The sequence below is a fragment of the Sciurus vulgaris genome, assembly GCF_902686455.1.
Source record: "Sciurus vulgaris genome assembly, chromosome: 14".
Lineage (NCBI taxonomy): Eukaryota > Metazoa > Chordata > Mammalia > Rodentia > Sciuridae > Sciurus > Sciurus vulgaris.
In genome coordinates this window covers 76,691,675-76,706,396 of record NC_136475.1, presented here as the reverse complement: position 1 = coordinate 76,706,396, position 14,722 = coordinate 76,691,675, and the positions used below count along the sequence as shown (strand labels likewise).

Sequence of the window (14,722 nt, the reverse complement as noted above, 5' to 3'; positions counted from 1 at the left end):
GGTAGTTAAGTATTGGATCCAAATTTGAATTCAGTTCTCTGACTCCAAAATCCATATTCTTTCTGCAGCAGGTAGGGAATAATTACAGGGTGTTCTCCAGAATGATACCAAGAGGTTCCATCTCTAGTTGTCTTCTCCCAATCATCTCCCAAATTAAAGGCCCAGGTCAAATCCAAGCCAAAAATGATCACCCCTGATTGTAGACCAGAAAGTAGGAATCATGTGAAGTCAAAGCAGAATGAGGCTGTGTCACCACAAGCCAAACCTCCTGCTCATATGTGGTGCAGGTTTTAGGAAAGCGACAGCCTTTAACGCATGCTCAGAATTCCTTCCGCAGTAAACCACTGTGAGAAAAATCTCACCCAAACGCTGTGTTCCTGGCAGAGCGAGGGCGGGTATCTTTTCAAGTATAAAGCAAACCAGTGAGGACCCAGAAATCACTCTAGGGTGCTCTTGGTTTCCCCCCGAAGATCTAGCTGTTTGGAAGATAAACTTATCAAAGGATTTCATTTGCCCTCTGCCTCCCAACCCAGTCTTGACAGCCTCCCCTTGCCTCCAACCCTCTGGCGAGGAGGATCATGGATTCCATGTCCTTTTCTTGGTTGTCAGCTCAGTGTCAATGCATCCTTTACTCATGTTTAACACCAAGTATTTATTCTGATAAAGCAGGGTTAAAAAAGAAGAAGAAAGAAAGCCAAAAGAACAACTCAGGAGATTATTATCAGACTTGATCTCCAAAAACTAGTCTCTGAAGTTGACTGTTGTTTCATGGACTTCAGAACAGATCTGTGGTTGCTCAGTGGAGGTGCACTTGCTTAGCATCTGTGAGGCCCTTGGTTCATTCTCCAGAATCACATGTACACACAAAGCATAGATCCTTGGAAGGAAGAATATCCATTCATTCAGCCAGACATTCACCAGAAAACTAGGATATGTCTGTATCACTGAGATGCAGCTCTCCAAAATAAACGTGAAGCCCAGGAGTGGGACAGGGTAGTCTGAAAAGCTACATTTGAATCTGGGCAGACATGGGAAGCCAGGGCCCACAACACCCACGGAACTCCTCCCGAAGCACACAGGAGACAGCCTGTCCTCAAGGCCCAGATGTATGGTGGAGCCTCCAGCTGCACCACCACTCAGTTCCTGAGGCCTTGCTGCTTCTTGGTGAGGTCTGAGCCCCCAAGTTTTGCCCAAGGGTGACCACAGAGACAGACAGCTTGTATGCCAGAGACATCTACCCATACCCCCCAGTTTATGTAGGAGGGCTATTGTAGAGTGTGGAAGCAGGCCTGTGGGTGGGAGTCCAAGGGACCCAGTTGCAGTTCCAGAGAGGGAAGAACATTCCTAGCTATGTCTGGAAGTACTGAGCTCATGGTCACAAAAGGCGCTGAGGAGGCTCACCCCTCAGAGAGCTGCTAGGGCAGACCCTGCCTTGCACAGCCTCCTGAGATCTCTCCCAGCTATGAGTTTCTCCAGTTAAGCCAGATGAAGGTTCAGCAGTGCACACTGGGAACTTAAAGGCAGGAGAAATGACTGGTGGCAGCAGGCTCCATGGATGCTTAGGCCAGGCCTTAAGAGGGGTAGCTTTTGTGTAGGTGGAAAGGCCCCCAGCTTGTTTTGTGGCCCAGGAAAGTACCCTTTACCTGCAAAATAAAGGGGCTCCTACTTAACCTGGCTCCCAGACTTGCAAAGGAAAATTAATTATTGTTTGTGATGCACTTTAAGATCCCCCGATGAAAGACCTTGTATAAATGCAAATTATTATTATTGTCATTAAAGGTGCTAGACGTCTGGCCTGCTGCATAATGTCCTGGCATAGCTATAAGTAGAAAAGAAAGCAGACTTGAGGCAGAAAGTTTGCTCAATAGCAGCGATGAGTGGGCCAAGGAGGGATTGGCCTGGGAGGGGACAAGCCAAGCTCCTCGGCTCCTTTCCAGGGTTAGGTTAGCATGCAGCTCTCTGCCCTGGGAGTCAAGTGTCTCTGTGTCCCCCAAAGGGCCAGGGACCTGCTCACATGCATTCCTTTAGCCCTGCAGGAATCAGCTCATTCCTAAGGCAGAAGCTCTCCATGAGTCTGTGAATGTTTGATTGACAGCAGGCTTGACGGATGGAAGAAAGATGATCAGGATGGATACTGGCCATTATTCTTGGGATCCTAAGTCAGATTCAGAGACAAAGGGGATGTGTATAGAAACCAGCAGTGCCTCTGCTGACGCTTATTAAGGTTCTTGAGGGAACCCCTCTAGTAGAGCACAGGGAGAGGTCATTTATTAAATTACTGCTTCCACTTAAGAAACTGACTCTGACTAAAGAGGTTGGATTGATACCAAAGTGATAATCATCATCAACAATAATGTATAATAGTGTACTGGACCCAGCAGTGCCCTCCAAAACCATCTCTTTCCTCTACACTTGAGATATCTGGTACACAAGAGAGGTGAAGTTGCTCATCCAAGGTCACATACCAAATGAGAAGCAGAGCTTCAGTAACTCAAGTATCCCCAGTCCCCAGTTCCTACATTGATCATGCGGGACAATATGTTCCATTTAGAACCCTTTGCAGAGGTTTTACTTCTCAGCCAACCAAGGGAGTTTTAAGATACCAAATGACTTCCAAATTAAAGGAAGCTTCCGAGTACCCTTTGCTCTTTGGGACTTATTACTTTGAGAACTTTTATGGTACCTCCCATGTCACCTGGTGGGCTGCATGTTTCCTTCTTGAACTGTCTTTTCCTCTTCCCAGACACTGAGAGTTGATTAAGATGCACTAGGGCTTCCAAGAGCCAGATGGGCAAGCTAGAGGGAGGTCAAGTTCATCCCTTTTATCCCTTATTATCACAGTCATAATTCTATTGAGAAACAGATTCCCAGTGCAGGTCCCAAATGGGGTTTAAGATGCCAGGCAACACCTCTAGACACCTAAGCCTACAAGAGGAAGGGCCATTTAGAGGGTTTTGCAAGAACAAATGTAGGCATAATGGGGTTGGCAGTAGATAGCTCCTGAAGTTCATCACTGGGCTATTGGCAATTCTAGTGAAAATTTTAATGGAGGAGGCTAAAATTCAGCTAAAATGATGTTAGGGAGGAAGAAGACCACCACATCAAAATATCTTAGGAATCATCTATCTTACTCCCTCATGTAGATAACAAAAATGGAGGAGTGAGTCACATGACCGAGTCAGAGATGGAGCCCAAAGGCTCCCGACTCAGCTGCCAGCCAGCTTTCCACTGGAAATTATGGCAGGATGGAAAGAATGTGCTCTTTGGAGTCAAGCAGCTCTGGATTCATAAATAGCTTTGCCCCCTGTTAGCTGTGTGATCTTAGAAAAGTCACTTGGCATCTTTGAGTCATACATTTCTCATTGGCAAAGATAGAGACATTGACCCTGTAGTGGTCCTGTTAGGAAGAGCAGGTGTCACAGAATACAGAAGAAAATCAGCAGCACGAGGCACAGCATGGAGTGACAGACACCTCCTTTCCCTCATACTGTGACTTCCAGACTCTTCTACCATAGTCCACAGCAAGATATGTATACTAAATCCTAATTCAGTGTGTATAACTCAAACAAAACTTTCACAAAACTATTTCTCTTTGCCAGCTGATGTGCACTCTGACCTGACTTCATTTTAATGCTGATCAGGGCTCACAAAATGGATCTCACAGCCCTCTGTTTGAACAAGCCCACTTTCTACCGTATGTGGATATCATTTACCCACACTATGCGTATCCTTGCTTTACTGCCCTCCCTGTAACACACACCTGGGGCCACAGAGGTACCTGTTGACAACATGCAGAAACAGCCTGTGCAGGACCCTGGGCTGGGGCTGAGTGGAATGAGTCCTGTGGACCCACAAAGCAGGTGGTGGGCCCTTCCCCCACCCCTCTAGTGCACCAGTCATGATTTAAGAGGACCCACAGGCCTCCACCTGCCAGAAGTTCAGGCCACCGCCAGCCTGTGTGGAACTACCCCACACACATTCAGCAGAGCCTACTGCGAGTTCCCATTGTAAGAATCACCCTTTTGGGCCTGGGGTTGGGGCTCAGTTGCAGAGCACTTGCCTAGCATATGTGAGGCACTGGGTTTGATCCTCAGCCCCACATAAAAATAAATAAATAAAGATATTGTGTCCATCTACAACTAAGAATTTTTTTTTAAAAAAAGAATTACCCTTTTCCCTAAAGATCATTGTCTCCAGAAGGCCAATGCACCCACCCCAGCAGGGAGGGTAGCCCTTGGGCACCCTCTCCTATTGAATAAATGTCTTCTTTTGGAATCGCTGCTTTTCTGTCTAAAGCCAGGGAGACAGCAGATAATAATATCTGGGATATTATTCCAGCTCCAGAGCAAAGGGTTGAAGGTGAACGGGGACAGACTGTGGCCATCTTGTTACTCCTACCACCAAGTCTTTGAGGGCCATCTGTGAACACCTAGCCAGGAAGATGAAGACCCGGAGTGCTCGGGTGACCAAAAGCCAACAGGCAGGACCCCAGGCACCTGGGGAAGGTGTGAGCTACATGCTGAGGTCTAATGGAGAAACCAGATTTACCACCAGGCAAACAACATGTGAGACCCCCAGACTTTGTGTGGGAAGAAGATTGTTTTATGCCCCACTGAGCTGATGTCCTAAATATTCTCTCTGTCCTTTGGGACTAGGACTAGACCTCAGGTCTAGGCTGATACCTGGCAGTGCTGAGCAGAAGCCTTGAGGCATGGTCCCAGATGCAGTGTGACTTGGGGCCTGGACCCCACACTCCACATGGTCAGCCTGCTAGTACCCTGAGCACTTCCCCTCTGAGGGCCTTCCTTGGTTTTCCCCCTTTTGCTGACTAAAAAGTGGAGGGTGATCCATGACCTCAGTAGTGACTCACTGCCATCAGACAGCAGCCACTTCTGCCCAGCAGGTGAGTCGCCACACTCATGGCCACAACTGTGGTTAGGTCCCTGCACTCTCCATGGGCACCCATGTGGCCACCATCAGGGCCGGTGCTGAACTCCTGCTTGTGCAACTGTGGGCAGAGCAGGTGGTGGACCTGCCATCCAGGCACACCAGACAGGTGGAGATGGGATGAGCAGATGAGCACAGGGCTGGGCTCTGCTTTGGTCCCCAGGCCTCAGGCAGCACCGCATTCCTCAGCCTCCCACACCTACCACCTGGCCTCAGCCCCAGCCCAGCCAGCTGTGCCCCATCATCCCAGCCCTTCTTGGTGACCAGGGGGCCACACAGCCACCACAACCTCTCACCAAGCAGGTTAGCACGGAAGCAGCATTCACCTGAGGAGAAGGAGATAGAGCACTCGCCCGCACTCTGCCTGCTGGCTCTGGACTGTGGGAAGGCTGCATTCATCCATGCACCAGACTGCCATCCACCTGCTGCGAGGCCCTGACAGTGAGCATCCATGACACTGAAGATGCACCGACCCCAGACTTGGCCCTCCATCCAGGGACTGACATAGAAGGCCTATGCCGACATATAATTATCACATGCCGTATCAAGGGGACCATTGCAACCTATCCTCAGTTTTGCAACCAACAACCAGCCCTCAGTTTTCCCTTCCCTGTCCTGAAGGACTGTGTGACCTCTCACATTTCCTTTTGTTATACAATTCTGCCATTCTAAAGTATATTTTCAAATAAGGCAAATATTTACATTTGTTTGAGAAATCTGCACTGAGCTGCCCTGTGTTGGGCACTATACTTGAAGCTGGGGATGTAGAGATGGGCATATGTGACCACTGGTCTTAGCCTGCAGGCCTGTAGTCATAGTAGGAGGAGGGTTGGTATGTGACAGATGTGTGCACACTGAGATGAGAACCCAAGGAGAAGGCCAGCCTGTGACTGAGGGGGCTAAGGGGCCCATTAGGATTCCCTGTCCCTGTCCTAATGGAATTTGGCCAGCTGGTCCTGTGCTTTCCTCCTTCACCCCTCAAACACTGCACCAGGGATGCCAAGGGAACTAGAGAGGCCTGCTGCCCCTGGGAGCAAGTCCTGGCCACTGCAGTTTCAGAGACTGGCTGCAAATTGTGCCAGCCCCAAAGGAACTGGCAAGTGCCAGAGAGCTTTGGAAAGCAAGAGAACAGTAGGTAATTTTGATCACTTTAATATTTTTTAAATACCCTATGATTTGGTAGGAACCAGATTTCATCCCAACACTTTGATGGGCTGAAAAGGATCTCTAAAACAGGATTTGCTTTAACTCAGCACATACTGAAGTACAGTCTCAGCCTTCTCACAGCAAGAGCTGCATAAAGCAGCCTAGACAGGAATCTCAACACCTCAAACCAAGGCAGACCGTGCTGGGCCAAGGTCGGTGCCCAGTGTGCCAGGATCCGGCAGAGGGGAAATGGAGTCCAGCTGAGGGTAAGGGGCTCTGCCGGAAGCTGCGAGCTGTGATCTAGTGTGATATCGAGCCTTTACATCTCAAGTGTGCTAATTCCTCGCTTGACAAGCTAAGATCCCCACAAACACACCAGGCCTATTCACAGGTTGGTGCACTTAGCAGGAGCATGTATGGGGACTGTCACAACCATTTGTTTGTTCCTAAAGCCAGAGAGCCAGGCTGCCATCACCCAGGGCACAATTGCAAAACAAGCCCCTCTCATGCCAGTCACTTGCTCACCAGGGCACCCGAGTTGAATGGGTAGTTGTCACATGGGCCTTTGGAGAGTGTGGGGTGGGGGACATTGGGATAGCACTGAGTCTCTTTGTGGAGATCCTATTGTAGGGAGGACGCTTTGACACGAGGCGAGGACCCCGAATGAGTCAGTATTTACAGTGGCGGTTCAGGACAATGAGGACAAGGCAAGACCACGAGGCATGATTAGCGAGACTTGTCTTACACTATTTACAGGACTGCTTTGATTTTCAGACCACAATCGGTTTTCATATGACTGATTAAAAACATGTGCTGGTTGAAATCACAGCTGCAGAATAAAACTGGAAAAAGCAATGAGATTTAGATGTTTGGAACTTGCCTCTATTTGCAGAAATGACCTCTGACTTGATTTATATGTTCTTGATTTCCTGACAGCGAGGGTCATGTCCCCGGACCACTTCTCCCACCACCCCTGCCCCGCATCTACATTGGCCTGACTCTAGCAAACATCATATGTCTCATCTTACAATTGCCCAAAGAAAAGCATTTTTGAGTTCCAGAATTCAAATCCTGTTTTGGAAGAAGGCAATTGTTTAGGCTTTGGCAAAATGAAAAGGTCTGTCCAAAGGCCAGGCCGACAGACATTGCCCTTTTCTTGGCAGCTGGAGCCACATGATTCTTAACATCTTTCTGGCCAGTAGCTGCGACCTCCTCCCTCACCCAACCTTTGACTGCACACAAGGAGATGTCCCGTAGGTGTGGGCAGAAGACAGCAAGGGCCTGAGGTGCCTCTGACTGCAGGGTTTGCCCTTATATACCAACAGTATGAGTATGCCACAAGCAGCTCAGGACTGAATTTTAAAAGATGCACGATGTAGCAGTAGCTTTAGCTAAGTGGCCATCTTTGTGTCTCTGGTTGCCAATCAATACAACAGGTGAGAAGGGAGTGGCTGATCCAAGGAGCCCCAGGGAAAAGTATGAAATGAGGCAGGGACCTTAGAACCTCTCTCTCCTCATAGGTTTTCCCTTCAGTTGTACATGCTTGTGGCTGTTTCTAGAATTCCACTGGATCCAACTTGGTCCCCATAGTAACTATTGGCATTATTGATCATCTCTTATGCCAGGTACCATGCCAAGTGTGTACTTGGACCAGCTCATTGAATCCTCACAAGAACCCTTTAAGGCAGGCACAGTTATTCCCACTTTACAGATAAAGAAACTGAAGCTGCAGTCACTTGCCTAAGGGATCCAGCTAGCAAGGCGCATGGCCTGGAGCTCAAGTCTGGCCCAGGGCCTGTGTTCTCCACTCTCCTCCACACCCAGCAGCACAGGCCGTGGAGATCCTTGGTACAGTCCTCAGCTATGTAGGTGAGGGAATGGAAGCCCAGAAAGGGGCGGACTGACGCCGGGCCCCAGGCCTAGAAGAGTGGAGCCTTTGAGCATCCTGACTCCTGGGTCCAGAGACTCTGCTCCCCTCCCTGTGCTGTGCCTGTGAGCTGAAACCTGGGCCATCTGCCTTCCTGCTCTCAATCTGTTCAGAACCAACCTAGCCTTGGCCTTGGGTCTGTTCTCTAGGCTTTATTGAATTGCACTGAGTTATGATTTTCTGAAACCCTGAATAAAGGGGCTGAGGTCAATGAAGAGGGTAAGAATCTTATTTTGTCCTCAAGCAGATTGAACTCTAATTTGGCCTAAAAATAGATTCCCTTCCAGTGCTAGTACAGTGAGGGGCAGGCTGACTCCAGGCCTCTCTCCTGGGCCTGGAGACAAGCACCCACCCCCACGAGCACATACTTCCAAAGCTTACCATACATTTTCCCTTTGGGTCACAGATTTTTTAAAAAGATGACAGATAACTAGTGCCATTAGCAAGCTTTACTCTGGGCAGCTCTCCATTTTCTCTGATAAAAAGTGAAATAAATGAAAACAGTGCTTAAAAAACATCTATAAATGGGTGGGAGCCAGTTGTCATTTTTCCCCTTCTCCCTCCTCCCTTCCCTCAACTGACTTGACGAGGATCCAAGTTGAGAATAACCCACTGCAAACAGCTGGTAGCACCCTGCCTTTAAATAGCCCTCACTGCGCTTCCCCTTGGTGGCACACAGTTTGCCCTGGCAGGGGAAGCCCAGGACACATGAGAAACTTCAGAACTTTCTGAAAATGACTTTGCCTGTCAAGCATGCTTCCTCTTGTCGAGACCCTTTGGCATAAGGAGCTTGCAGCCCCCTTTCCTCAGAAGTTTCCAAGGAAGAACTGAGCTGGTGGATTAGCTTCAGGTCTCACGACACTCGTGCCTGTGAGGGGTGGTGGAGAGTTCCCCTTGGCTGGTGACAGGGAGATCATGGTGGCCAGCGCCATTCACTCATCAGGAGCGTCAGGAGCTGCCGCCTGTCCCTTACAGCCTTCACCTGGAACGTGGCCTGGGTAGGGGGGCATCCCATGGCATGCTTCAAGCAGTAAAGCAAAAGGCGCAGCAGTCTGTCCTCCTCTGACCCTCAGCACAAGGACCACCAGGCTCTCCCCAGCTGCACATCCTGACTGCTGGAGAAGCAGCAGCTGAAACGTGTAAGGAATGGAAGGTTGTCACATCTGGGTGGCAGTTGACAGTTGCTACACATTGTTCCAAGAAAGCATGCCTCAGGTGGGCTTATCCCCCTACTCACCATGGGAACGAAGACCAGGGCTCCTCTTGGTCCTCCCAGTCTCACACTAGGTCCAGTGTGTCTTCTGCCACATCATAGTTCCCCCCGGTGCATTAAGGACAACTATGGCCTGCTGATCATGGACAAGGGCTTTGAGGTCCTAAGTGTCAGAGAAGGTGACAGCTCAGCTGACTCAGAACTGTCCACGAGTGGATAGAGGAGGTGCTTTGTCTGTCTTTCTCAAATAGATTAAATTTTTCTTCCTTGGCACATAAATTTTACATTGATTGCACTCTGGAGTTGCTGTCTCTCCCAGTCTTAAGCGTGGTGGACCTGCTTTACCTGCTTCTTGCAGACTGTGGCCATCAGGAGCTACGTTAATTAGAACCACAAACCCAGACTGAGGTGCTTTCTGTGGGCAGCATGCTGATCCAGGCCTGGGATCCCTGAGACGGGGACACACCCGCCACTTTCCATGGGCCAGCAGTGTAGGCTGATGAGGAGGACATGTGCACATGGGACCAGGGCCCTGGAAGAAGAACAAAGAGTGTCTGCCTGCAGAAGGAACTTTCTGGTGACCAGGGAGGACTAAAGGAAGCAGGGGCATCTGGCCTGAATGTGCATAAAGTCCAGAGATGGAAAATGACACATGTGAGCAAGAGCAGGTGGCCGCAGGGCAGGGGAAGATGTGGAGACCTGGGCTCCTGTCCTGGATCATGGAAGGGCTTGGGGGTTCTTAACATCCTCTGTTGCATTGGCATGTGCAGTGGGGGGCCCTCCTTGCACTTTTTTATGGGAAGAGGATTCTTCACTTTCTTAGCTTTTGAGAGGGATACGAGACCTCAAAACACAGACTAGAGCTCAAATCTTTTTTCTTAAACAAGTTGCAGTCAGTGATTATCACTGAGAGCCAGGCCGACAGTTTGGAGAACATTAAGGTCTTGGTCAGGTTGGTGCAGAGATCACACTCCAGAAAGGGTAGAGCAGCTTCTACTGCAGTTTTGTTGAACAATAACAAGACCAGAGCCAGAGATGTCACCAAGGGTGGAGGGACATGTGGGAAGAGAAGAGAATCTCAAGGATGGATTCACCTCAGGGATTAGGGAATTGTGGGAGCTGGGAGCTCCATTGCAGAAGTATAAATTGGACACAGCACTTTCAGGTCCATAACGGTGGTGACAATGCCTTGTGGAATCTGGACAGAGCAATGTCCAGGTCAGAATGTCCCACGGGTGGTTGGGAATGTGGACTGGCAGTTCAGGAGGGGAAGGAGGGCTGCAAACCAGGCTGGGGAGTGCTCTGCTAAGGATGATGCAAGCCTTCAGTAACCCAGCATGATCTTGACCTTGCTCTGCATTAGGGGAGCGGAGAGCAAGGAGGAACAAGCTCAAGGAAAGATTGCATCTGAAAGAGAGGAGGAGATCAGTGATGTTTAAAGTTACAGGGAAAGAGAGCTTCCAGAGAGAGGAGCCAACGTTTAGCTGCTGCAGAGAGGCTGTGTGGCAGCTAGGATTGGGAAGGAGCCAGAACTGAGCCAGAGACCCAGTTGGAAGAGTCTCAGTTGACTTGGTGGGGAAAAGGCAGTGAAGTATCATCAGCAACTGCTTTCACTGGTCTATAGATGCCCCCAGACCTGTTGAGTTGTGGAGGCTGTTACCCTACACCACAGGATCCCCGTTGGAGATGTTTCCTAGGCAATTTTCTGTTTTCTCGCAGGCAGGTTGGTGTGAGCTCTTGCTTCTTGCTACTGAGGCAAACCTGCCTCTTGCCTTTAAGATAGCTCCTCTATGCCTGATTCGGTGCTTCTGATCTCCTGGGAGCCAGAGGCCAGGAATCAGGCTTATTAGAACCATATTATAAAAAAAAAAACAGACCATGTGTGCTGATGGTGACAGGTTTTCCTGGTGGCCCTTTGCGATTTTTGTCACTGTTCTAGAGGGTAAGATTGCTGGGTGAGCCACCTCTGAATATACGTAAGTGTGACCATGGTTGTGTGGGAGTGGGTGGGGCGTCTGGGAGGCAAGACTGAGTAACCAGGGCCCCCTACCTCTGCAGCTCCCTCCCTGCCAACAAGCCTCTGTTCTTGCTGCGTCCTTGGCCCATAATGCCCACTTCTCCCTCACTGACCACCTTCGCCCACAGCATCTCCAGAGATGCTCTTACCGCCTGGCGTGGTGTTGCTTCCTATGCCTGATACCTCTGAGTGCCCCCACAGGGCAGGTGCCACGCTGAGTTACTGTCCCGCCTCATTCAGTATCTGGCAGAGTGAGCTGAGCACATGCACACCTCCTGGTGTGGAATGTGGCCCCGTTTCTACAGATCAGACCTTGGGTGTCCAGAAACCCGTGTGATTTACTCCAGATCCTGCCACATCTCTGGGGATGTTTCTTTTAAAAATATGCAGCCTGGCTTTCATATGTTTGAAAATAAATGCAGACCATGGATTGATGATAAATTCTTATTAGATACTCCTTGTGTATGTGAAGTCAGAGATCCAGTTGAGGGGAACATGCAATCCTGCTGATATTCCAAACCATTGAAATGATGGGGTGGTCGAAACAGACACTGTCATATAGCCTTGATCAGGTCATTGTCTTAGTTCTGGGAACGGACAGCAGAACCTGAGTCCTGATGTTATGTAATAGGAATCAGCAGCCAGGAAGATCTGTGTACCTGCCCTTTAAATATCCCTGAGAAAGAGCACAGCAGTGAGCTACACGTACCTCTCTTGGAAAAATCCAGAGGGCTTTGCATCGGCAGAGGAGGAAAATCCAACCCAAGATGCATGAACAATAAATAACAACTGTTCTGAGTTAGGGTGAAAAGCTCGGAGTTGCACTTTTTTCAAGTCGTGCTAACCACAATTTTTTTTCTCCCTTCTTTCCCACCAGGGCTTATTTCAAAACCTTTGTCCCTCAGTTCCAGGAGGCTGCATTTGCCAATGGAAAGCTCTAGGAAACACCAGTGTTGAGAGGTGGCCAGCCAGACTGCTCGGCCCACATGCGTGTCAGCACACATGGCTGCTTCCTGGAAGCCACTTGGAATTCATGGCAGTGTTTCGCTCACACGGCAGCTTTGCGTGCCCCAGACGGCCCCGCTTGCTGGAACCCAAACTTGAGCTGGCTGGTGGTACCCTGAATCCTAGCACCCCTCACTGCTGGTTGTTCCCTCTTTCATTCCTTCTTTATATTTCTTAGCTGGAAGAAATAAACTCACAGATCACGATGCAGTAATTTTCCAGGGAGAGTAAGACATCATAAATGTACCCACCTTCTTCCAAAACCTTTGTCTCTGAGACTTCTGTTAAGCTTTAAGTTTGCCCACCCCTTGGCTTTTTTTCCCCCTGAAATTAGTCTCTTTCCCTTCTGACTCTTGGAACTGTTTTACCATGGGGGCTCCAAAGGGAATGGGTTCTGGGCTTGTGGGGCTGGTGAGGGCTACTTCTCCTCCCTGTATGTCCAGCATGGGATGTGTCAGGAGGCTGGAGGACAGACTCCCAGCTCTGAGTTCACCATGGGGCACTGCCCCCAACCTGAAACCTTGGAATTCCCAGGACATAGAGCTGTCCATGTCCGGTGTCTGCATTCCCACTCTGCCAATAACTGGTGCATGACCTTGAACCAGTGCCTTCCCCTCTGTAATATAAGGAGGGGGCTGGACCAGATCATGGCCTCTGCTCATCAGAATTCCCTGGGAAATGTTTAGGGTCTCCTACTCTGGTCCCTCCTGTAGGCCTCTTGAACCATACTCATGTAAACTGGGGTGTGGGTGTCCAGATCTTGGTGAGACTCCCCAGGTGATTCTCTTGGGAAGTGGCCCTGACCCCCTAAGCCTGCTGGCTCCCCTGGATTCTCTTCTGACCTGCCCAGCAGCCATCCACAGGAAGGTGCCTCTCTGCTCAGGGCAGCTGGGTGCCAAGCTCCAGATCCCCTGTACAGCTCTATGGCCCAGTCCCTTAGGATTGTTCTGGCTCCCCGCTACCCATGGAGGCACCTACTTTGGGCTCTGCTGAGCCAAGAGCTGAGGGAGCCCGAGCTTGCTCTCCTTTCAGGCCTTTCCAGCTCTGATTCTAGCAGAAGGTGGCTGGCAGTGTGGAACAGGTGAGCTCGCATGGACTGGACCCTCTGCCTTCCAGTAGCCACTCAGCCCTGGCAGTAGCTGTAGCAGGTGGGCGATCATACCTGTTGCCCTCCTGCCCCTGCCGACTTCTAGGGTCCGCATGTGCTCAGTCTGGCCGGATAATTAACAACTCCCTCACATATCAGCGAAGCCTGGGCTCTCTAACTTGGAAGTGCTGTCACAGACGTGGGCCCAGTACATCTTTACAGCAGACCTGATATCAGCGAGTGAGTAGAATTGGTCCTGTCCCACAGATGAGGAACCAGGATCAGAGAGGTTGAGTGAGTCAGCCCGGATCACCAGCCAGGCATCAGGACTGAGCCCAGGCTCCTGGCCTCCAGTCCCATGCCACCTTTCACTGCTCTCTGGCTTATTTTTGTTTCCCAACAAAAGTGAGGTACTCTGTGTTGGTTTGTGGGGATGGAGATGATATTTTTTTAGAAGACTTTCAGCAACCTAATCCCAGGGGGAGGGTTTGAGCAGGTTTTCTTTGGAGAAACTAAATGACCAAAGAGACAATAACCATTTTTATGTTTCAAATGCCAGCAATTCAAACATCAGGGTTTGTGTGATTTCTTTCTCAGCAACAGAAGCAAATGGCGCTTGGAAATGGGCAAGGGTCACCTGCGTGTTTTTGAATGCTTCTTGCTGGTTTCCCCGGTCATCAAGCATTGTACCTGCAGAGTGCAGCCCAGGACTAATTAGTAAATGGCTATAAAATGCTTTGAAGCTGAGAAGTGCCATAGAGGAGAGCACATTATTATTACCTCGTAAATCCTGTCTCCTGCTTCCTCAGCCCTTGTAATTTAAGTCGAATCCTGAGCTCAGCACAGACAAGGAAAAGGACTCAGATGTGTTTACTAATAATACCTGAATCTGATAGGGCATCCCCTGTGGGGCCAGGGAGGAGGGATAAGGGCCCTGAGCAGCCAGTGTTCAGCCATCGTCCAGCAGCGTGGCCTCCAAGGGCCCCCCACGCGCAGGCTGATGGTGTGGTTTGAGAGGGAGCTCATTTCTGGGCATGAATTGGAAAGGACATGAACTTCAGGAGGACACTTCTATTTGAACCCCGAGTCTGCCCATTTAGGCTGATATATATTTAACAACCAGATGATCTGTGATTAACAAAAGAGGACCCCAATCCATACCGCTTGCCAGTTTCTGTGGTACACAGACTCACATCGTGACCAATTTCAAGCCACCAAGGTGAGATCACTGAAAGCAGAGCAGGAGGGTCCCCGTGATGGGAGCCCCACAGGTGGAGAGCAGGGCCAGCATGAATTCCTGCTTAATTTGAGTTCTGTACCCTCACCTGTGGAGTGGGAATAACTGCTGTGAGACTTGAGTCACAAAAGGACATAAAGCAC

The 14,722-nt window shown here is 49.8% G+C and overlaps 1 protein-coding gene across 4 annotated transcripts in view; it reads left to right on the top strand.

The window, feature by feature from the left end:
- Window positions 1–12,476, top strand: part of BABAM2 (BRISC and BRCA1 A complex member 2) — a 398,788-nt gene extending 386,312 nt beyond the window's left edge. For all 4 annotated transcript variants that reach the window (XM_079110328.1, XM_079110329.1, XM_079110326.1 and 1 more), the window contains one exon: window positions 12,128–12,476. In XM_079110328.1, coding sequence (XP_078966454.1) covers window positions 12,128–12,207 — 80 coding nt within the window. In that variant the 3' untranslated portion in view covers window positions 12,208–12,476. The remainder of the gene's footprint in view (window positions 1–12,127) is intronic.
- The last annotated feature ends 2,246 nt before the right edge of the window (window positions 12,477–14,722 follow it).